This window comes from Delphinus delphis, chromosome X, assembly GCF_949987515.2.
Source record: "Delphinus delphis chromosome X, mDelDel1.2, whole genome shotgun sequence".
NCBI classification, from domain to species: Eukaryota; Metazoa; Chordata; class Mammalia; order Artiodactyla; family Delphinidae; genus Delphinus; species Delphinus delphis.
In genome coordinates, this window is record NC_082704.1 from 116,491,746 (window position 1) to 116,516,815 (window position 25,070).

The 25,070-nt window shown below is 43.7% G+C and overlaps 1 protein-coding gene across 2 annotated transcripts; it reads right to left on the minus strand.

The window, feature by feature from the left end:
• Nucleotides 1-4,582: 4,582 nt before the first annotated feature.
• TLR8 (toll like receptor 8) lies at nt 4,583-25,070 on the minus strand. Of its 2 annotated transcripts, XM_060002238.1 has the most exons (3): nt 25,025-25,055; nt 16,137-16,200; nt 4,583-9,014 (listed from the first exon to the last, which is right to left on the minus strand). In XM_060002238.1, the coding sequence occupies exon 3, from the start codon at nt 9,006-9,008 to the stop codon at nt 5,901-5,903; it is 3,108 nt and encodes a 1,035-aa protein (XP_059858221.1). In that variant the 5' UTR covers nt 9,009-9,014; nt 16,137-16,200; nt 25,025-25,055; the 3' UTR covers nt 4,583-5,900. The 2 variants fall into 2 exon arrangements, with proteins under 2 accessions (XP_059858221.1, XP_059858222.1); XM_060002239.1 differs by lacking the exon at nt 16,137-16,200 and having other exon boundaries at nt 25,025-25,070.

The window sequence follows — 25,070 nt, forward strand, 5'->3', positions numbered from 1 at the left end:
ATGCTGGAGTAGGCGTGGACCCTTAATCCAACATGACTGGCGTCCTTATAAGAAGAGAAGTGACACATAGAGGGAAGGCAGCCATGTAACAATGGAGGCAGAGATTGAAGTGATGCGTCTACAGCCAAGACACGCCAAGGACTGCCAGCAAATACCAGGAGCTAGAAGAGGCAAGGAAGGATCCTCCCCTACACATTTCAGAGGGATCACTGCCCGGTAGACACCTTGATTTCAGACTTCTAGCCTCTGGAACTGTGAGACAATAAACTTGTTTTTAAGCCACCCAGTTTGTGGTACTTTGTGATGGTGACCCTAGGAAACTAATACAGTTGTAATGTTAGAAAATAACGTAGAGATCATGCAGTCCATTCTGCAAATGAGGAATCATGCTCAAAAGGTGGAGTGATTTGCTATGACCAGACCCGGGCATTTTACAGAGGCCAACAGAGATCAGTGCCAAAGAGGGATTTGGCAAATCTTAACCAGCTCCAAGAAAAAAGCAGAGGACCAAAGTGAGCTGATAGAGAGGACTTCAAGAGTGAAGAGTAGAAATGCCAGGAGCTTCAGACATGGTGGGGCGATGCTAGCAAAGCCACCCAAAAAAGGGCAAAGAAGAGAAATAAGGCTGTCAGTAGATCCACAGAGTTGTACAACCATCACTATAATGACTTTTAGAACATTTGCCTCGCTCCAACAAGAAATCCTGTTACCATTTGCAGTCACTTCCCATCTTTTTACAATGCCCCAGCCCCCAGGGAGCCACTTATTGCTGTCTCTATGGACTTGCCTATTCTAGACATTTCCTATAAATGGTATCATACAGTATGTGGTCTCTTGTGACAGGCTTCTTTCACTGAGCATCAGGTTTCCAAGGCACATCCATGTTGTAGTGTGTGTCAGTACTTCCTTCCTTTCTAAGGCTGAATAATATTCCGTTGTATGGCTATATCCCATTTTATTTATCCATTGGTTAGCTGATAGATTTTGGCCATTTTGGAACCAACACGTATAAGTTGTTCAAAAAGCATTTGTCCATTAAGTAGAAATTGTGAATTGAAGAAGATAGATGAGATAAAAGGTGAGATGTCCCAGGCCCGATACTTTTGTATTCTCACCACCAAAAATGATAATGGGGAGGATGGAGCCTTGAAAAAGATAGAAGAGGTTTGGAATGTGTGAGGCCTATTCTATCTCAATAGAAGGGGTCTGCGGACCTAATTATAGCTAAAGTGTTAATGCTCTAACTCTTGGCTCCTTTAGGATGTAGCAATGAGCATTGTGTGGAGGGTTTCCAGTACTGTGGTAGGACCGGCTGGAGCATGGAGGCCTGGCAGACCTCCCAGAGAGTCCTTCACACACACAGATGTTGACTGCTGGAACACAGCTGCTCCTTCCCACAGCCCTCTCTTCCTTCCCCTCTTTCACCCCGAGGAAACATGCTCACCTGAAGCCCGGACTTGGAGAGGGGAGAGCAGGCCAGTCACCATTGGTCCAATGACTCCGCACAAGTGTGCTCTGACACAGTGACATCTGGTGCACACAGGAGGTGCTCCCTCAATTTTTGTTGCATGAACAGTGTAAAATATTTGAGTAGGAACCAGCTGCATCAAAAGAATGGAGACTGCCCTCTGAGACGGAGTCTCCACGTGGCAGGAAACGGTACTGAGAGTGCAGAGAATGCACCCCAGGGTGCGACTCAGCATCAGTCTGCAGACCACTTTATCACTGCACTAAACTTAGTCTATAAAGATAGGTATACGTGAACACGAAGATATAAGTATTTTAGAATTATTTGTAATACCAAAAGATTGGAAGCAATCTAAACGTTCAGCAATAAAGGATGGGGAAAATACCTTCTGATACACTCGTATAAGTCAGTACCATGCAGCCGTTAGAAAGGAAAATATACACTGAGAAATTTTAAGTGAAAAGAGCAAAATGTAGAAGAGTAGTATAGAGTCTGCTCCTTTATAGTAAAAGAGCAATTAAAGGCTTAGATATGCAAACTGAAAGCTTCTAGAAGTTGTGGCAGAGACTGCTAGCTATCTCCCAAATCCCTTCTCTTGCTTCCACAGTTATATTTGAAATATATATATTTCCCAGCATACCTTGCAGTTATGTGGCGTCAAATAGGTCCTCACTAATGGAAGGGGAGCAGATGTTTGCCGCTGTTGAGTCTAGGCCTTAAGACACTGGTCTGAGTATTCTTCCTTGTTATTTTTCCCCCTGCTTACAGTGGGAACCCACCCTCACTGGTGACCCTGCCTGGACGATGGAGGTGATGCCAATTCCCTGGGGGACAGCAGAGCAACAAGAGAAAGGAGCATGGGATCTTGAATGGCCATGTAGAGCAGAGCTGCCCTGCCAACCCAAACTATTCTCATTGGAACTGTTATGGGTGTCTCAGTCCGTCCAGGGTGCTATCACAAAATACCAGAGATCGGGTGGCTTATAAACAACAAACATTTATTTCTCAAAATTCTGGAGGCTGGGAAGTCCAAGATCATGGCACTGGCAGATTCAGTGTCTGGTGAGAGCACGCTTCCTAGGTAGCTATCTTTTTGCTGTACCGTCACATGGTGGAAGGGGCAAGGGAGGGTTCTTGGACCACTTTTATAAGGGCACTAATCACATTCATGACGGATCTGCTCTCATGACCTAATCGCCTCCCAAAGGTCCAACCTCCTAACACCATCACCTTGGGGGTTAGGTTTCAACATGTGAATTTTGAGAGGACACAAACATTCAGGCCATAGCGTATGGGATAAAGAAATAAACTTCAGTATTGTTGGATCTCTTGGTTACAGCAACTGAGCCTTTACACTTGTAATACAAAAGGATACATAAGAACTATTTTTTTTTTTTCGCGGTACGCGGGCCTCTCACTGTGTGCCCTCTCCCGTTGCGGAGCACAGGCTCCGGACGCGCAGGCTCAGCGGCCATGGCTCTTGGGCCCAGCCGCTCTGCGGCATGTGGGATCTTCCCGGACCGGGGCACGAACCCGTGTCCCCTGCATCGGCAGGCGGACTCTCAATCACTGTGCCACCAGGGAAGCCCTACATAAGAACTTTTAACAGTGATTGGCTCTAGGAAGCGAAGTTGTGTTGGGAGGGAGACTGAAATTTAATCATACATCCCTTTGTAAAATTTGAATTTTTAAAAGCTTGTATATGGGTATTATCATATATTCGTTTAAAAATAACAGAAAACAAAACAATGCTTTCTCTTTAACAAATTAGAGGTCTGGGAGACACCGCTCCGGCAAAGATCCCCGGTGCTCTCCTTACTTGCTGCAAGTAATAACCCTTCCTTCTCCCGCGAAACATAACAAAACCAACCAACCAACCAACAAAATTACAGTTCTGATTTTTCCATAATGGTATCTTAAATGAGGAATGAATGAGTTTCAAGAACAAATGTTTTTATTAACCATTGATTTCACTACCTTCACTTTATGAAGATGTTTGCTAAGGAAAAGGTAAAATTGTTTGTGACTTTCATTAACTTGTCATTCTGTCAACAGGACACTGCCAAAGTATGTGAGCTTAACATAGACCTGTAATCACTACCACTGAAAACATGTACATTTTTATTTTACCAAAACAATCAGAGAACACAGGAATGAGCTTCTACCAGACAACAAGTTAATGTGGCATCCACAGGAACGAGCTGTAACTGCACCCCACCATGAATGGTCCTGCTTTTAGATATTTGTCTTCATGCCTCAACAAATGCAAGCATAAATACCTTTCTATTAACATCATGGGCACAGAACAGGGTTCAACGTGACAAAGCTAAAATCGTCCTTGACTGATTTCCACTTTGTCCATGTTACACTAAGACACATCATTTCGTTCAGTTCCTTAGAAACTCATATTTAAAGGTAACTCATGCTGCAAGATTAATTAAGAGACTGTACTTAAGGTAGTAAGGTGCACTGGAGATTTTTCTTCTTTTCATTCTAAAGGGACTTTACTTTCTTACGCTCGAATAATTTCCAGTTATTTTCAGTTCAAGTTCATAAGGTACCTCTTCAAGATTCATACTACACTGGATAGAAGATGCTATGGACAGATGCAGAGGAACCAAGGGGTAGCAGAGGTGGTAGGGAATGCCAACATTGTTACATGTGGCAGAACTGCATAAAGGGTACCGACAGGTAGGCATTCTGACATTACGTCTTCTGAGTAGGAACTAAAGATAGAATTTCTCTGTTAATAATTATCTTAATGTACAAACTTTATGAAAACTGTTCTCCCTTTGATTTCCACCAAAGCTTTTTCTTCCTAAGTATTCTCCAAAAACCCAGTGTTGATGGTATTTTATTTTATTTTTTAATCCCCCGGGCTTTTATTTATTTTTTAAATTATAGTTGATTTGCAATGTTGTGTTAATTTCTGCTGTACAGCAAAGTGACAGTTATATATACATTCTTTTTCATATTCTTTTCCATTATGGTTTATCCCAGGACACTGAATATAGTTCTCTGTGCTGTACAGTAGGACCTTGTTGTCCATCTATTCTATATGGAATAGTTTGCATCTACTAACCCCAAACTCCCAGTCCCTCCCCTTCCCCCTTGGCAACCAAGTCTGTTCTCTGTCCATGAGTCTGTTTCTGCTTCGTAGATAGGTTCCTTTGTGTCATATTTTAGATTCCACATATAAGTGATACCATATGGTATTTATCTTTCTCTTTCTGACTTACTTCACGTAGTATGATAATCTCCAGGTGCGTCCATGTTGCTGCAAATGGTGTTATTTCGTTCTTTTTTTATGGCTGAGTAGTATTCCACTGTATATATGTACTACATCTTCTTTATCCATTCATCTGTCAATGGACATTTAGGTAACTTATTTTCTATTATAGATGTGTTTCCCTACTGTGTATTTATTATATGCTCATGATGTGAAATGAAGCACTTTAATCATTAATATCATGATTTACAGCAACAGCAATTGACAGATACTCCAAATGCTTCTAATTTAGCTACACACTTTTATAAAATGGTTAAGAAGTAAAAAAAACAAAAGCAAAACACTTTAAATATCATCCATCTTAGCCTTTAAATGGCATCTAAACCTTAGAAGTGAAATATTATAGCCAGTATTTATAAAAGTAATTGTAAAAGAAGGACTAATGCAAACACAGTGTAATATAACCACATGGCCATGGATATATGATAAATCTAAACAGCAACTTAACATCAGAAGTATCATAGTTGCAGAAGTTCTGAGATATTGAAATGAAGGTATAGTAGGCCAACTGCTAAGATGGCCGCAATGGTCCCCTCTCCTGGCATTCACCATTTATGACCAAGATGGCAGGCTGAGCAAGGCTATCACAACCGCCCATCTCGGTCATGGACCACTTTTCCAGGACTGAGGTGATCACTCCCATGGAGCTGGCAGGGCCGGTGATTTAACTCTAACAAGCAGACTATGGCCAAGGTGATGGGTTATCATTTCCCTGATTAGACTACAAAGATGGCGACTTCCACGGTGTCAGCAATCTCTCTCTCTTGTTGGCTTTGATGAAGCAAGCTGCCACAGCAAGGAGTCCACATGGCCGGGAACTGAGGGCAGCCTTGGGCCAACAGCCCAGGAAGAACTCAACCCTGAAAACCACCACATGAGTGTGAGCTCAGAAGTGGACGCTAACCCTAGCAGATGCCTGTGGCCCTGGCTGACACGGCGATTACAGCCTTTGAGAGGCCCTGAGCAGAGGACCCAGCGATAAGCCACGCCTGGACTCCTGATCCAGAGACTATGATATAACAAATTGTATCATTTTAAGCCATTAAGTTTGGGGGTAATTTGTTACACACCAAGTGATAGCTAAGACAGAAGGGTTACTGCTGTGCATTCTTAGTATGTTGGTGAACCCAGACTTAACATCAGTTAGTACTGCTTAATGGAATCGACATACAAATTGTTATACCGTGAATCATTTGCAGTTAAGACGACATTTTTCAGACTCTGCCAAAACAAGCCTTCCGCCTTGGGGTTGTCGGGCCACTGGAGGATGGAGCTCTTGCAGATCCTCTGCCGCAGCCTCAAATACTGCGAATGCTGCAACACTGGCTCCAGCAGAATAAAGACAATCACATCCATATTCTCATCGATTAGCCTCTGCAAGGCCAAGTAGAAAGCTGTTTTAAAGTTCCAGTTTTTGGCATACTTTTTGGTTAGAACAAATATTGTTTTCCTGCTTTGGTTGATGCTCTGCATGAGGTTGTCGATGATGGCGAGTCCCGGGTCCCAATCCCTTTCCTCTAAACAGAGGAGCACGTTTTTGTCCTCACTCTCTTCCAGGTGGAAGCGCAGCTCATTGATCACCCAGTCCGTGACAGAGGCATCTTTGGTGTCATAAGAAACGTAAGCATCGTAGAAAGTCTGGGATGTGGAAAGAGACCTGTAGCCTTTTACCTTAGCTAAGCACACATGATAGAGAAACCAAGCATCCCAGTAAAACCAATGATGAGCCAGGGCAGCCAGCATAACTGAGATGGTGACAAAAAAGGTGAAGAAACAGAATATTGCCGCAATGGTATCTGAAACACAAGTTGTGAGCTCTAGACTCACAATACTCTTGCCTTGTTGATCCCCAGGACTGGCGCAAATGACATCTGTCAATCTGGGAATTGTGACGTTCAGATTCCCATCCATCCATTCTCGAAAATCTCCGATGTCACAGGTACAGTCAAAAGGGTTTCTACCTAGTTCCAAAATGGCTAACTTGGTGGCGGTCTTAGTTTCAAACGTGGATTTGTTGATCATCTTGAGCTGGTTGGCACTTAAATCGAGGTGTGTCAGACTGCTGGCTTCGGAAAGAAAGCCGGACGGCAGGTGGGAAATCCTGTTTTGACCCAGGAGCAGTGTCTCAAGAGAAGATGTGAATTTCGATAGGCTGTCAGTTACAAAGAACAGCTCGTTCCCACTTAAGTCAAGCAAGCAGAGATGAGGAAACTGCTGTAGTAATGACCAGTTAAAGAAATTTAACCTATTATCATTTATATATAGTTCGGTGAGACTCCGGGGCAAGTTAAGGAAGGCTTCATCGGGGATACGCTGAAGGTTATTAGAGGCTAAATGAAGCCGTGTCAGATTGCTGAGATATTTAAAAATTTGCCAGTACCTGACATCTTGAGCATTCCACAAAAGGTCAAGGCGGTTTCCACTGAAAACTAATTCTTCCAGGGACATGCTTTTCAGGTATGGTTCTGTTAAAGTAAAAATACTATTGTAGCTCAAGTTTAAAACTTTCAGCTGAGTTAAATTTTGAATAAATCCTAGACGGTGTGTTACCCCTGCTATTCGGAAGTAGTGCGCATTGTAGCTCAGATCTAGAACTTCTAACAATGGCAATTCGCTGAAAGCAGCGTCATCGTCAAAGTCTAGTCTGTTGTTTGTCAAGTCCAAATACTTGATACCACGCAAAAGTGAAAACTCAGTTCCATTTAACGCTTGACCGTTGCCATTTGAAGACAGATTTAAACAGGAAATGTTCCTAAAACCTTCAAATTGCTTTATCCCAATAAAGAAAATACTGTTCAAGCTTAAATCTAAGGCTTTGCCGTAATTGGAACATTGTGGCTTTATCAAAGGATTGGTGTTATGATAAAAATTCGAATGTGGGTCAAACTCAGTAACTGCTGACCGTGGCTTAAGGATATGCCTTTGGAAAGAGGAGCCATTTGCATTTTGTTGCTTGGTATCACTGACCAAGGGTGATATTCTGTTTTCGGACAAGTAAATGATTTTCAGGTTGGAGAACGACTGGAAAACGGTAAAATCAATTTGCTTAATAAAATTAACGCCCAAGTTGATAGCCATTAAATTTGAGAGGTTCCTCAGGGGCTGGAAATCTTCGTTTCTAAGTTCCTGGAACACATAACCTCTTAAATGCAATATCTGGAGAGATGTAAGCTTTGAAAATTTTTGAGAAATATTAATGTACTGTGGATATTTTTTCAGCTCGTAGTTGTAAGATAAGTCAAGTATTTCTAAGGAGGGCAGTTTTGCCAAAAATTCCCCAGAGGCTATTTCGTCCATTAAATAGTTGAATTCGAGATGCAGCACCTTTAGATGATGCATGTTGTCAAACCAGGTCGCAGGAACCTTCCGGAGCGAAGTGCTAGAGAGGTTTAGGTAGCGAAGTTGGGTCAGGGTTTGAAAAGCAAGAGGATGTATCTGAATTGAAGCACCTCCTTTGCAAGGTATGCAGGGAAATGGCGCGTTAAAACATCTCGGGCAGTTCCCACTTAAATCTAGTACTTTTAAATTTCTCAGTCCCTTGAAGTCTTCTTGACTGATGTTTTTGATCTTGGTGTTGCTAAGATAGAGCTCTGTTAGGGAGCTTGGCAGTTTGGGTGGCACGTGGAAAAGGGGATTAAAAGATAATGACAGCACCTTCAACTTGGTAAGGTTTTCAAAGGTTCCATCTTCTACGGCAAAGGTTTCATTACAGGCAAAGTAACAGTTCCAGCCCAAATAGAGACTTTCCAGATTCCTAAGTCCAGAAGTGTTCTTTTTCGTTAACACAGTTATTCTATTTTGAATTAGACTAAGTTCTTTCAAAGATTTTGGCAAACCAGCCGGTACTTCTTGTAACTGGTTGTCTTCAAGCAGTAACTCCCTTAGGTTTTTTAGGTTGAGAAATGCCCCGTCTGTAATAGTCATACCGTTCTTTACAGCAGGATTTTCATTCTGGGGCCACAGCTTGACGTTATGGTTTAGATTGATCTTAGTCAGATTTTGCAGCCCTTGAAATGATTCATTTGTTATGCGTCTGATGAAATTACCAGATAGGTCTAGTTCTGTCACACTTTTGTCCACTGTTTGGGGTACCTCGTGTAATCGACGATTGTTACATTCTGCAATAACAGAGCCATTTCGTTTTGTCTCATCGCAAGGATAGCTTCTAGAATAATTTGCTTCAGCGAAGAACTCACAGGAATCAGAGATTAGCAGGAAAAGGCAGGTCAGAAGCAAAAAGTGAAGAGTCATGTTTTCCTAAAGAAAATCAAAGTGGAGTCACAATATGAGAGGGGCAATATTTGCCGGGCATTTCATGATGAAATTCACAGTGCTTCAACCATACTTGGCCTGAGTTTTGAAGTGGGAGTTCTCTTAACTGTTAAATACACTGCATTAAATTAGGTTCCAAACGATTTTAGTTTTTGACCGTGTTCAGCTTCATGGTGCTCAAAGAAGTGAAAGATGAAGCTATCTGAGATGTGATGACAAGAAAACCTGAAAAGCTTTTGCAGAAGCACTCATCAAGATGCCTCACCACCATAACGGGCCTGATGCTGGACCCTGGCTATGGTTCACGCCAGATCTATAGCACAGCAAGCTATACATCTGTCGCTTCGACCTATTAGCATAACTCGATGAAACTTTGGCCAGTCCCAAGGAGAGTCCAGATCCGGAGATGACCTTTTACCTACACAGCATATATTTTATTGGTACTTCCCACAATTTTTCTATACCTCTATGATGGTATGTATCAAATTCTCTTATGTCCTAGCATGAAAGTGGACATTTTCTGTCGATAATAATAGCAAACAAAGTGTCACGTTTTACGCCAAACGTAAACATTTTCTCACCCATGTTTATGTTCCCAGTAACAAACGGGACAGGTTCTATTATTATCCACATTTTGTAAGCGAAGAAACAAACTCAGAGACTTAACTAACTTTCAGAAGGATAACACACTGTAGAGGGGAGACGAGTCCATCTGATTCCAACATGGCATTTTTAATCACTAACCATCGTGCTATACAATCTCATTTTGAAATCTTTATGCCAGAACAGTTCCTCAAATGTAGACAGCACTCAAAAAATGTTTTCTAAGGAGGCTACTATTTATATGTCCCTTATCATACAAACATTGGCATGAATAGCTGTTCTTCTGCTTTTGTAAACTTCTGTGGGGAAGACATGACGCTTTATATTTTTATGCATCCTTTGTAACATTTAGTAGAGTGCCTCACTTTCTGCGACTCTTTCAGGGGCTGAATATATTATTTTGGTAATTATACGAAGCAATGAACAGATTAATGTGATTGGTATGATCAAGGGTTATAGTCAAAAAAACTCTCAAAATCTTATTTCGCCGGGTGTGGAGACCAATCTTTACTAAACTATTTTTCACTAAAGCCCAACTCACGTCCTTATTGTGAGTTAAACCAAGTACGTGCTTTCTTTTTAAATTCTCCTGGAATTCAGGGTTAGTGAACTAACAGTCACTGCCATACCCTTCCTATATTAGAAAAGATTTTTACATGGATGTTGAGTATTCTGAGGATCAATAATTACTGCCATTTGTAACAGCTAAGGAAAAGCCAGCTCCTTATGAGATGAAAACTAAAGTGGAACAGAACTTCCAGACATTTTCAGTCTCTCGTAGTTATCTCCAACTACAGCACCATCAAGGTGCCGCTGCTTAATGTTTAACTTTTACTAAAAGAAAGCCCTGCTTTACCTGGTGTGATAGGCAGAATTTTAAGATGATTCCTATGACTTGTGCCCCTTGGTATTACTCCTGTAATTATGTTACATTATGCGACAAAAAGGAGATTATCTAGATGGCCCTAATCTAATCATATATGCCTTTAAAAGCAGAGAGTTTTTTCTGGTTAGTAGCAGAAGAAGAGTCAGAGAGATGGGAAGCAGGAGAAGAATTGGACACATAACTGCAGACTTAAAGATGGAGGGGGTGGGCCCCTGACAAGGAATGCAGGCAGCGTGTAGAAGCTGACAGTGGCTCCCTGTTGACAGTTAGTAAGGAAATGGGGGCCCTGATCTTACAACCACAAAGAACTAAAGCTGACTGACAGCCCAAATGAATTTGGAAATGGATCCTCAGCCAGAGCCTTGAGATAAGAGTCCAGCTGGCCAACACCTTGATTTTAGCCTTATGAGACCTAAAGCAGAGATCCCAGGCAAGCCTAACCCACAGAAATTTAAGCTAATAAATGTGTATTGTTTGAAGTGTTTCAGTTTGGGGTTATTTGTTACACAGCAATAGAAGACTAATACATCTAGGTGGGCTTCCCTGGTGGTGCAGTGGTTAAGAATCCGCCTGCCGATGCAGGGGACATGGCTTCAATCCCTGGTCCGGGAAGATCCCACATGCCGCGGAGCAACTGAGCCTGTGAGCCGCAACTACTGAGCCTGTGCTCTAGAGCACCAGAGCACCCGTGCTCTGCAACAAGAGAAGCCACCGCAATGAGAAGTCCGCGCACCACAACAAAAAGTAGCCCCCGTTCACTGCAACTAGAGAAAGCCTGCGCGCAGCAACGAAGGCCCAACACAGCCAAAAATAAATTAATTAATTAAAAAAAAACACTTAAAAAAAAAAAAGAGAACTAATACATCTAGAAAATGTGTGTTAAAAGATGATTCACAGCTTGAAAATATGCAGCTTTTGCAGATGCCACTCCAGGTCTCAAAGTTCTACATCTCCACTGGGAGACACAGGTGTGCCAAGGAGGTAACGAAGCTCGGGGATGCGAGGAACTTTGGCAAGTAACCCAGGCAATATTATGTTTGCTCAGCACCTAAGCAGATCTAAGACTATGTGACTTCCAAGTGTGAACATTTTGGAAGTTACTTCCTGACTCTTCCTTGTCCTCTCCTAGCTAGTGGGTGGCCTTGGGGGGGTCTATTTGATGACACGCACAGCTTATTAGTTAGCTCTACAGTCTAGTGGGTTAAACAGACGTGAGTGAAACACAACATTACGAGATTTCAACGGTGACACAAAGAAGTAAGTGACACTAGAAGAGCCTAAAAAGAGGAGGATTTGACCTCTTCACGGAGGCTGGGAAAGGTTTCCCTGAGGAAGTGGAACTTGAACTGTGATTTTAAGGTTGATTTGGCATGTATAAAACAGAAAGAGGTCAAAAGAATGTCCCAGCGTATGCAAAGGCCCTGCGTGTATTCCTTTGATTTTCCCGTGCTGTGCCTTCAGAGGAGCCCTGGACAGGAATCAAGAGGGGCATGGTGTGGGCCTGAGACAAAGCACACCAGGTTTCAAGTCCTCAAAGTCGACTGAAACCTGCAGAGAACTGCTTGCAACAGTAGGACTCAGAATAAGAAGCGGGGCTAAGAGGATTGGAATGGCACGGGAGAGATGACAAACAGAGATGTTGCAGAGGTCCTCAGCATCTCCATGTCACTACAGTCAATGGACATTTTTCAGTCCTCGTCTGAACGAGCACGTGAATGTAAGGGACTGAAAGAAAGTCAGGGATGTTAAGAAAAGATGAGAGTGGATTTTGATCTTGATCTGAGGAGCAATGCAAGCCTTTGAAGGTGGTACCATGCTCATTATTCTACAGTCATCACTGGCAAGAGGGCACAGACCTTCAGGAGCAAGGTGATGGTAGCGTGAACCAAGTTGGTGGCAATGGAGATAAAGAGCAATGGATTCAAGAGATACTTAGGAAGTAACACTGAGAAACATGGCAATAGATTATAATGGGGAGGTTGGATTATGAGGGAGAGGGAAGAATTCACAGTGACTTCCAGGTTTCTGGTCTGTGCAACTAGATGAATGAGAGAGAGGGTGCCATTCACTGAGGGAAAAGATCATTTGGAGCTGGGGAAGCGGGGAGTGAATAGTATTAATTAAATTTGACATGCTGAACTTGAGCTGAGTTTGTGATCTTCCAGTGGAGACATCCAGTAGGCAGTTACATATGTGCATCTCCGACTCAGAGGAGAGTTCTGGTACAGGGATGAATTTGGGAGTCATGACAAGTACAGCCATGAGTGTGAATGAGATCATCCAGGGCAGCGTAAGCCATAAAGGATCTTCCACATTTCAGTTCTACAACAATTTTAGCACCTGTTTTTCTAGTACTTTTATGATTTCATTTTCTTCTATTGAAATATCTTATCCCACTGAAATTGTTTTGGCATAAAATGTGAGGTGGGGACCCACATTATTTTTTTCTAAATGTAGACCTGGTTGCCCCACCATCATTTATTGAATAATCTTTTGCTCACCAATCTGATTGCTCCCTTTATCATATGCTAACTTTCCTATGTATTTCGATCTATTTCTAGACTCTTACTCAATTTCGCCAATCTCTTCATCATTCACATGCTTAATAATTACACATGTCTTAATAATTACAGTTTTTAGGTATGCTGGCATCTGATAGGGCAAGTCCTGTTCATCATTCTTCTTTTGTGAATGGATCACTCCTATCTTACCTTCTAACAGGTTCTCACGGGTGTACACTAAAACTGTAGATTTCTATATATTAATTTTATACCAAATCGCTATACTAAATTCTCTGATTATTTGGAATAGTTGCCTCTCCATGTGATTTTCTTGGCTAAGCAATTAAACCGTCTACAAATAATGATGATCTTATCACCCTTTATGCAATCTAATTTATTTTTATTGTCTAATTGCATTGCCTAGTTACTCCAGAATCATGAAAAAATAATAGAGCAGAGGTCAAAAAAAAAAAAAAAAAAGCAAAGACTGACCAGTTAAACCACACACAGATGTAAATTCTGCCTCACAAAAAGCACAGTAAGCAATGCCAAAAGTGAAATAAAGTAGGAGAAAGTATTTGCAGTTCATATCACAGATAAGGGGGTGATATGTTTGATATGTAAAGACTTTTTAAGCATAACTGAAAAGACAAATTATTCAATAAAAAATGAACAAAAACATATTAACAGACAGTTCACAGAAAGGAAACACAAATGGCTCTTAAAGGAAAATATACTCAACTTCACTCAAAAAATTACAGAGATACCATTTTTCACTGATTCTACTGCGTAGGTGAGGCCACCTCTAAGATGGAGAGAAATCTGTAATATCTATCAAAATTGGAGAGATATACTTAGATTCAGCAATTTTAATTCTAGAAGCAGATTGTAAGAGAGACCCTCACATGTACAAATGCCTATATACAAGGATGTTCCATGCAGGGCTGTTAGCAATAGCAAAAGACTGGAAATAATCTAAATGCCTATGAGTAGTGGTCTTGTTAAATAAACCAGGATGTTATATTCATACAATGGAATACTATGCAGCAATTAAAAAGGGAAAGGTAGCTCTATATTCACTTATTCATTCATTCAAAAATATTTATTAAGCATGTACTTTATTTTGGGGACTGTTTTTTTTGTTTTTGTTTTTGTTTTTTTACGGTACGCGGGCCTCTCACTGTTGTGGCCTCTCCCGTCGCGGAGCACAGGCTCCGGACGCGCAGGCTCAGCAGCCATGGCTCACGGGCCCAGCCGCTCCATGGCATGTGGGATCTTCCCGGACCGGGGCACGAACCCGCGTACCCTGCATCGGCAGGCGGACTCTCAACCGCTGTGCCACCAGGGAAGCCCCTCGGGGACTGTTTTCAAGCTGGGAATATAGCAATGAACAAAACAGATGAAATTACCTGCCCCTTCGGAGGTTACATTACAAGATGTTAGATGGTGGAAAGTACTAGGGAGCAAAATAAGGATGGGAAAAGGGATGGTCACGTAGACTGCCCCTCAGTTGGGATATGTCTGACATCTTTGTCGTGATTAGACTGGGGTAATGGGTTTGGGGGAGGACCACCTGAGAGGTCAAGTGCCACTTGAGTCACAGCTCACCTAGGGCACATACACAACTTTCACTGTTGGTGTGGACCCTGATCACCTGGCTGAGGCAGTGCTTGTCAGCTTCCTATTATACTTTTTAATTATAGCTTAATAAAAAAAATTTAAAATTCATTTTTAAAAAGTCCCCTGGGGAACAGATGGCCAGGTGGTTGCAGACTCTTCTCCTAGAGTGGTAAACAGAGTGCTGTTGGTAGGCAAGACACTTTTATGTGGTTACCTGGGGGGGTCCAGAGGACAGGGCGGTGCTGTGCAGCCTTCCTAGCCTCAAGTTAAGGCCTCAACATCTAATTCCAAACGTGACTGTCACACAACACTGAGCAATTGAGGAGAAAAGCCTCTAGGAGGCGCCGGAGACCAGAAGAAGAGCCTTTAGACACTTCAGGATGAAAACGGCCTCCCAGAGAATCTGAGGCAACTTAAAACAAAGCTTGGAACATGGAAATGAGCAGAACATTGCAGGAAGGATTTCTGAGTGAAGAGCTTGACGTTCCTAACTCCACCCTCCCGAAAATGTGTCCTGAGGTAAGAACAGGAGTTGACAAGTTCCAAATAACTTCAGTTTGAAGAGAAGTACATGGACAGGAAGAGTGGGAGGCGGGGAGCAGGCAGTTAGCAAAGATGTTGAAGAGAAAACCCTGATTGTTCAGGCTTCTCCATCCACCTCAGGGCCTCACAGATGCAAAACGGACTGCAAGGGCTCATAAACATTCAAGGGCTCTGAGGTGAGACAGCAGAGCCCAAAGCCCTGGGCAGCAAGAGTCACACCTTTCCAGCCAAGTTCCTCCTCCTGGCCACACCCATGCCTCTGGCTTCCAAAAGTCTTGGCTCCAAAGGACATCAAAGGGAACCAGGTCCCAGAGAACTAAGAAGGATACTGGAGAGAATTTATCCCCATTAAGGTGTAACCAATGAATAAAAAACATCCAGCCTGGCAGAAGAAAAATGGCAACTCAGCAAATAGAGAAATGGCAACTACGCGGGAGACGCGGAAGAAAAAGAAGAGAAATGGCAACTCTGTAAATAGAGGGAAAAGGGGCAATTATGCAAATAAGGTAGAAAGTAAAACTATGCAAATAAAACAGAGAGAGACAGAGAGAGAAGGAAAGAGAGAGAGGAAGAGAGAGAGGAAGGAAGGAAGAAAGAAAAGAGATTTCTGTTGTTTGAGGCTGACAGCTGAAGGCGCCCATTAAAGTGAGAGCAAAGGGCTAGAAGCCTACAAGGTGAGAAAGGGCATGAGAGGAGACCACAGCAGACAAGGAATGTGTATGAAGTTGAGGAAGATGGAAAGCAGGTGGATGAGTGGTAAGTGGCACAGCAGAGCAGAGAAGGCTAAAGCCAACCAGAGCGAGGTCAATTCACAGCATACAAGCCCGGAAAGGCTCCGGGGCCGGCGGGCAAGAGTCAGGGCGGCGGTATGCCTGGCAGGGCTGCACAGGGGACGGGTTGAAAGTCTGCATGAGAAGTTAGACCCCTCCTGATTCACTCCCTGAGACTTACTACCTCGAAAGGTTGAATCCAGAGCCTTCGGTTCAGGAATTCAGGCACAAGTGAAGGCAGGGGCAAACTGTCAAAAAGCAAACAGGAGGGTTAAAGCACAGTGTGTATCTGGAGCGCAGAATCCCATCCTCTTCCCTCCTCTGGCTCTGGGGCCTCTGACATCCACCTGGTTTATAAATGCCCCACTCCAGCACCCCAGGCAGGAGATTGGAGCATCTCATTGGGAAGATGGACAGGCACAGCAGCAGGGCCATGAGTGTAAAATTAAGGGGACCCCCAAAAATGTAGTCATCAAGATGAATATAGTTTTAAAAAAGTAAAGTCCCTGATGGACTATATATCAGCATTAAATAACGACAGAATCGGACCCTGCACTTGCAAAGCAGTGTTTCACCTGCCTCACCCCATCCCGGCTCTGGTTCCAAGAAAACTTGATTTACCGAAATAGGCAACCAGCCTGAGGACCAGAGTTTGCCTATTTGATTTTTAAAATACAGTACTAAGATATTATGTATGTTGATTGCTGAGCTTTTGGGGACCCTATCTCCCTGAAATTCTCCACCAAACCAAGTGCTTCACTCTCCTCACCCTAGCCCTTGCCCTGCACCACAACAAAAATCCCCAATCACACTGGCACACCCTAACCAGAAGCTGGCTCCCATCCTACGCTGGGACCTATCGTTGGGAAGGCCAGTCCTTGCAGCTGAAGCTTCTCATTAGCTGTTTGGTGTCCCACTCCTGAGTATGAAATAACCGTCAGCGCCAGTCACCTGGAATTCACCCAGCATCAAAGAAAGATGGACACAAGCAAAAAGAAAAGACAAATCACAGACACAGCAATTGATAGAATCAGGTCTTCTGGCACCCAGGACAGTGGTTGATGCTTCATTTTCTTAATGCACATCCTGTCTTGTACAGATGCTCAATCCTCCCTCTGCAATTCTGAAATCCTTAAAAATCTGAGCACCAGAAGATTTTCGGGCTTTATCGTAACTTATTTGGCAGCAAAACCTGATCCAAACTGACCTAAGGCTAGTATGATCTTTATTTATCCACTTAGCAGGAGCCCTCTGGTTTCACGGCAGAAATCGCCATTGTGCGTAATCATCAGGGCTGCCGTCGGCCCATCGGAAGTATTCTCTAATAAATCCTGTATATACCATCTTCTCTTGCTAAAATACAAATTCTGAGCTTTGACACAATTCTGGCCTACAGGTTTCAGGTAAGGGACTGTGAGTTGATATTTAAACCTCCTTCACTGGAAACACATTAGCGATTCCTGAATTGTCCTTGGCATATATTAAATCAGAAAAGAGAACGTGGTTGTCAATGGGACCAAGTTATGACTTTCATGGGCCTGAGATACTTTGGCCCTCATGTGCCCCTTCCTCCATAAAGAAAAAAAATAGTAAAAATTATATTTTATGACCACGTTGGTATAAAGACAAATATAATCCAGGCTGGAATATATTCATTCTTTTGCTGATTTTTAAAAGAAATTAAAATCTTTGCTTGAAGCATCATGGGCCCGAGGTCCTGTGTCTTCTGTGCCCAAAGTGAGACTGGCCCTGGTTGTCAATGATGGCATCTTGGGGCTCAGATCAGGTCCCCAGAAACTAGACAAGATAAGTAGGAGACACTTACTGAAAAGCAAGGTAAATATTACATTGGGAGAGGCTGAAGGGAAGGCCGAGGGTTGAGTGTAAGTGGCAGGAAAGAGGACCAGAAAAGGAGAGTATTGCAGGTTGAATTATGTCCCCCCAAAATGACATGTTGACGTTTTAGCCTCTACACGTGAATGTGATCTTATTTGGAAATAGGATGTTTGCAGATGGAATCAAGTTAAGATGAGGTCATACCAGACTAGGATGGGCCCTAATTCAATGACTGATGTCCTTATAAGAAGAGGGAAGTGTGGACACAGACACACTTCGGAAAGAAGACCATGGGAAGATAGAGCAGAGATTGGAAGGATGCAGTTACAGGCCAAGTAACGTCAAGGCCTGCCGGCCACCCCCAGAAGCTGGGAGAAAGGCATGGCCCAGATTTTCCCTCTCAGCCTCCAAGAAGGAACCCACCTTGTTGACAACACCTGGATTTCAGACTTCCGGCCTCCAGAATTGGGAGAGGATAAATTTCTGTTGTTTTGAATCACCAGATTGGTGGTACTCTGCAACAGCAGCCCCAGGGAACAGATGGGAAAAGCAGAGAGCAGGGGAGTAAGTGCTGACCGGTGGAACCCACTGCTGAGACAAGTTCAAGCTGCCAGAAAAAGCCCTTTGGTCAGGCCAGTGAGCTCAGTGCATAGCACACCCTGCTAAGGATGACTGGGTCTACACGGTCTCAGTCTTTCGCTGGGTGCTGCCTTGGAACAGACAGAAAAAAAAAATCAAGACCCATTTCTTTAAAGAAAGCATATGGGGCTGCCCTGGTGGCGCAGTGGTTGAGAATCTGCCCACTAATGCAGGGGACACGGGTTCGAGCCCTGGTCTGGGAAGATCCCACATGCCGCGGAGCAACTAGGCCCGTGAGCCACAACTACTCAGCCTGCGCGTCTGGAGCCTGTGCTCTACAACAAGAGAGGCCGCGACAGTGAGAGGCCCGCGCACCACAATGAAGAGTGGGCCCCCGCTCGCCGCAACTAGAGAAAGCCCTTGCACAGAAACGAAGACCCAACACAGCCAAAAATTAATTAATTAATTAAAGTACCCTTAATTTAAAAAAAAAAAGCATATGAATCACACGCAAAAATGAAATTTGTGGGCTTCCCTGGTGGCAAAGTGGTTGAGAGTCCACCTGCCGATGCAGGGGACACAGGTTCGTGCACTGGTCTGGGAAGATCCCACATGCCGTGGAGCGGCTGGGCCCGTGAGCCATGGCCGCTGAGCCTGCGCGTCCGGAGCCTGTGCTCCGCAACGGGAGAGGCCACAACAGTGAGAGGCCCGCATACCGCAAAAAAAAAAGAAATTTGCTTCACTTCCTGTACCCTGCCGAATATAGCATTGCATGCTACTGAGGAAGTAATTTCACAACCGTTTTTCTGGTTTCCACGGCAAATCAGATCTTTGGTTGGGTCCATGGTATACGATAAGCCCATCCTCTCCTTTGGGCTCTGAGGGAACCAAACGGCACAACGAAAACAACCTATCTCAGTCCCCACCTATATCTTCCTTTTCACCTTGGGCCCCAGTGGACACCAAAAACATAACTGTGAAAGGCCAGTGCAGTTTCAGGAACAGCTCAATAAAGCCTGCCTTAGCTGAGTGCACCCTGGGAGTCAGAGTGAGCCCAGGAGCCACGCTCAGAGCCCAGCCCATGGGGCGAGAGCTGTAGGCAGGGCAGAGACCACAAGCGCGGGGTGCAAAGGTAGCAAACCCCACCATGCGAGGCTAAAATAAACCCTGCACGTTTTACCATAACACAATCTAGGGTGAAGGTGGTCTGTGAGGCATCTACAGCTGCCTTCCTGGAACAGACAGCTTTTTATCTTTTCACACCCCTTTCCTAGCCTGCAAGCAGCGATGTTGCAAAGCTGCCCCCTCCCTCCTCCCTCTTCGAAAGCTTCCTTTGCTAAGAGGTGATTTGCCTCAGACCATCTCCCCAGTTGCACCCCTTCCTCAGAATAGAGCCTGCTGATGCCCCCCTGACATGAAAGGATCAAGGGCACCTACTGATTATAAAATGTGATGAATCCGCCCAACTGAATGACTTAGCTGTTTGAGCATGATGCAGGACTCCACCAGAACTAAATGTTTGCCAAACTGGAAATATTTCTAATTTTTCATGGGTTCTGATGTGTTTGCAGTTGATATACTGATATTATGTATATTGATATATTGATATTATTGATATTGATATATTGATATTATGAAAGTAAATTAATAAAGAAATGGCTGGGCACACAGAATTTGTCACCTTACATGAAATTTACAGTTAATAATAGATACTTGACTTGATCCATTCCACGTTTGATGGATTCACTAACAGCTTTGGAAGACAAAAGAAACCACTACCACATTAAATGCACGTATCGATTTCATACACATAAAAATATGAAAAATTATGCTGTTTGAATTCCAGGAAATACGGTAGCGTGTGTTCGTTGAGTGCTTTATCACGAAGCAAACACTGGGAGCACAAGTCATGCATTTTCTTGTCTGAGCTTCATAAAAATCAGTGAGGTGGGTGCTATCATAAGCCCCCATTTTACAGACATGGAACCTGAGGCTCAGAGGCTCATCTACCCAAGGTCACTTAGATGGTAGGTGGCAGACCGGAAAATTGAGCCTAGAGGTACCCACGTAGTTAACAAATTGGTACCAAGTGGCTGGTTGGCAGTGATCTGGTTTCAATTTTTGGCAGAAACACCAAAGCCATACCTGGAACCTTCTGGAATTAAATGCTGGGGGTATTACCCACCTTGCCTTTCCACTGATCAGTCTAACAGAGAGCACTTCCAGGTGCTCTGTAATTCCACAGAACAACTGGAAATCCACTGATTCTAGACATATTCACCAGCTAGTGGCTCTTCGTAACCACTTGAAGAGTCCACACAGCCTGTATTGTTAATGCCGATCCAGAACCATGGGTTATGCGTTTAAATGTACTGTGTCTGCATAGCCCTGAATAGTTCTAAATTGGGGATAATACTTTAAAAAATAACAAATCCCTCAACTCCATTTAGTAACTCAGTTGAACTCAAATGGTACTTCACTGGAATGACATCCCCCTCAGTAGACCCCAGAGGTGATGCTGAGACACACAAATAATATCCAACTGAGTTTCCAAGCCTGACCCTGGGTCATGACGTCCTCCCCTGCGAGACATACCCTGATACTGTCAGTCTGGGTTTCCATGGGACTGCCTTCTCTCTCATCAACCCCCGTGCAGTTTGCAGGACTATTACATGAAAGAATGAGAAGCAGAATGAAGAATGGACTTGATCAAGTGCCCTCGCCCTGATCCACTGCCTCGGCTTTTCAGATAAGGCATACAAGGAACTTTGATTTTGCTTTCTGGAATCAAGCTAAGGGGCTAATGAATAAGCTTTGGGTCTTCCTGGAGGCCTTGTCAGCCCCTAAAAAAGTCTGTGCTCCTTAAGGAAAGGACCAAAAGAGCTGTTCAGATGCTGCCCGAAGACAGTGGCCCTCAACTTCAGCTGCCCATTGAGATACCTGGAAAGTTGAAAAGCTACGAATGCCCCAGCCCACTCCAGAGATGCTGATTCCATTAGTCTGTGGTTCAGCCTGGACAGCGGGATTTTTTAAAGCTCACTCTATGATTCTAGTATACAGTCAAGGCTAAGAACCTCTCCCCGAGGCCAGGAGTCGGCTAGGTCCTTGCCTTCCACCCTCCACCAATGACGGGGGTGGGGGGGCATTTTCCCAGTTTAGTTTTATTTTATCTTATTTCCACTTTCTTATAATACAATTATATTGGCTATCACAGCAGTTTACAAATATCAAGTCAAAATTGGATACGTTCAAATGCAATTCCATCTATGTCATTGGCCCTGCTGGCCTAATTCCTTATGAGCCCTTGCAGTCATTTTCTAAGCATCAATTTCAGGGTAGACTTAATTTACTTTCAAGGTCTATAATGTGCATCACTGGATACAAAAAATGAACTTCAAGAGCTTATATATACATTAAATACTGGTAAAAAAAAAATAACTCCAAGAACTTCAATAAGCACTAAATGAGCGTGGAAAAAAAGATACTAAGGTAAATGTGGGATGGGAGTCTCTTGAAAATCAGTCTTTGCAATGGCTCTTAAATCTCATTCAATTTTCTAGAAAACATACCATTTTTAAAAAATTGTAAAGGTTTTCAATCTGACAGTTCCTGACGGTAACAAATGCTGACCACCTGCTATGTCTAAACACTATAGAATATGATTACGGAAATAGTAACATCTTTACTTAAAAACTTTGAACAAGAAAAGTAGCAATTATGAATACACATTAAGCTCCTGGTAGATGAAGTCTGGGCTTTGCCCAGGCACTAGCAAGCGGCCCGGAGTGAGCCAAGAGAGGCTGTCCTTTTCTGTGCAAAGAGCAAAGGACAAACACCTCCCCACCTGCTTTACCCCCAGCCCTTTCACTCTAGATGAGAATACCATTTCTGGCAGGACCAGAAAGTCATACCCCAGTTCAATTCCTAACTTGGAATTTGCTTCTTTTCCTCTTGAAAATGATAAGACCACTGCAGCATCTGATTTTTGAAATTTCCTGCACACTGGACCACTCTGTCTACATTTAGAGTTGCCCCAAGACTTCGCCTTTTTATATTGATTTGCCCATCCATCACTTTCTTTGGTCACACCATTTGCCACCAAACCCTATTATTTCGGGGTCAGAAATCCTCTATTTTCTTGGAAAGCTTTGTTAAAAGAATAGAAGGAGCTTACCACTCTTCTGGGGTCGTCCTTCCTAATAGCTCATTCTAGAACCTGCAGTGCTGCGGAGTGGTACCCGCTGTGCTACGGGCGCACATGGACAGAAACTAACCAACTTCCTAAAACTGGCCGCTTTACCATCAGCAGAACCTCGCCTGTGGTTTGCAAAAGCTTATGTGGGAAGAAGGGAACTTGTGATTTCGTAACTGTTGCCAAATCATTTATTGACTATGCTGTAAAATTTCAAAACTGAAATGGGGGCGTGTAGGAAAAAGTCATTTATAAAATGATTTAAATATAACCCGAGCCAGATCGATCCGGTGCATTTTTGTTAGTTTGGGTTTATCTGTGTGTACGTGAGGGCGGGTGAGGGGTGGCTAAAAGGATCCTCAGCAAAATGTTAAGAGCAGTGAGCTCTGGGAAGCAGGACTGGGGGGAAATGAGGGAGAAATGGGGAAATTTTTCCTTTTCCTTAAAAAATTTTAGTGTCTTTTCTTCAACTTTGCCACAAATGTGTACTTGATTTAGGATTGCACAAACTCATTTTTTCTCATAGAATTCATGAATGTAGTTAAATAACATCTGCACCGCTTCGTCTTTGTTCCACACATTTCCGGGACAGCACATGGTGAGGTGGGCATGGGTCCCTCACCAGGCAGTGGCCACAGAGTGCGCATCTCCCTCCTGGGTGTCCCTGCACCTCAGCCAGTACCCGGCACGTATTATAAGCTCAATAAATGTCCACTGAATGAGTGAGTGAATGGATGAGCAGAAGCATGAGGCAGGAAAATTTAATTTCCTGATTTGCTCTGATAAGTGAATTGGATTTTAAGCTCTCACAGAGAAGGCCCTGGAAGGTTTAGCCACAAGCAGGAGTCAGCAAACTCCAGCGTGTGGGCCAAATCTGCCCAGGGAGCAGAGAATGATTTTCACAGATGAACATTTGCCATCGATCTGATGAGACAGAACACTAACTGTAAACTCCAATGAGGCAAAAAGTTAGCATCCCCCCACCAAAGAATCCCATTCTTCTCATTATTAGACCTATATTACAAAAAAACTGCATTTGATGATTATATTTTAAATGTTATCAATGAAATAATTGTGTAATGTGCTTTTCTCTTATTCTATAAGTACCTACATAATGCCCTCAATTGGCCTCTTGGCCTGCAAAGCCTAAAATGTTTACTTTACAGAAAATATTTGCTGACCCCTGGCCAAAAGAATAGTCTAGAATGGGATATAATGTGCTTCATATTGCTTTCCTCCGGAAACCACATTGGGGACAGGGTGGTAGGGACTGACATTTCTCTCTCTCTCTCCCTCTCTCTCCCTCTCCCTCTCCCTCTCTCTCTCTCTCTCTCTCTCTCTCTCTCTCTCTCTCTCTCACACACACACACACACACACACACACACACACACACACACACACACACACACAATTATCATTTTTCCCTCAGGCCCTTGGTCTGCCTCTCTTGCATAACCTCTGTAAGACAATGTACGGGCTTTGGAAACCCTCTAACCACTGGTCCCTCAGGTGATTCAAGGCGTGACACATGGTGTGGGAAGGGATTCCTATGATGTCAGAGAACACGGCCCGTGGCTTCGTGGGCTCACCAAAAACCTGGGTAATAGTCACCTCAAAGACCTCATCTGGCCGCCACGCAGCCTCTTGCTTTCTCTTGAAACATTTGCTTGGAAATAAAGTTTAAGAAAGCAAGTCAAAATGACCACCAATATTGCAGTAGTGGAAAGCGATCAGCGTTTCTAGAAAAGCCAGACACACAGGGCCTGGCCTTCAGGCCACAGAATGTCGGCCAATCGTAGACCAGGCAGCTGGGATCACATAAAGCATGGCGCACACTTGGGTTATACTTGCCAACAGTCCAGTGCCCATGCCAGGCAAACAAGAAAAACGAGCTACTTAATTAAAATCAAATGAGCCATCACAGGTTTTTCCACAAAGCCAGTAACCATAAAAGATGAAAATGAAAATGGAATTGACACAAGGTCAGGACAGTCACAGCAAACCAGAAGTTTAGCCCACGTGGAAAGCAGTCCGAGGATCCGGCCCTCTGCCCAAGCCCAGAAACTGGCTATCAGGGGCCCAGTCTGCTCTCCCGGCCCTGCCCTGTGAGGGCACAGGGCTCCGGGCAGCTCTTCCCTGGTTCTTCCCTTTGCCATCCACGCTGACTCAAATCTTTATTTCGAAATGGAGATGATCGGTCATCAAGTGCTTCCACCTAGCAAGCCTACCAGACAGCACGCACTTCCCGGATGCACAAACCACCCTCTGGGGTGCTTGAGCCTCTCTGAGCCTCAGTTTTCTCAGCTCTCAAATGGGGAGAAGAATAACAGTATCTTTCTCTTACGGTGGCTTTAAGGATTAAATCATGCTTGCGGAACCCTTAGAACGTCCCTAACAGAGTGAACACTCAACTAGCAGAGCTAGGATTAATGTTACTACTCTCATTGTCATGGACTTCACTCACCTCTAGGCTGTTTCTCGCAGTAGGCCGGGAGGGCCACTCAAGGCGC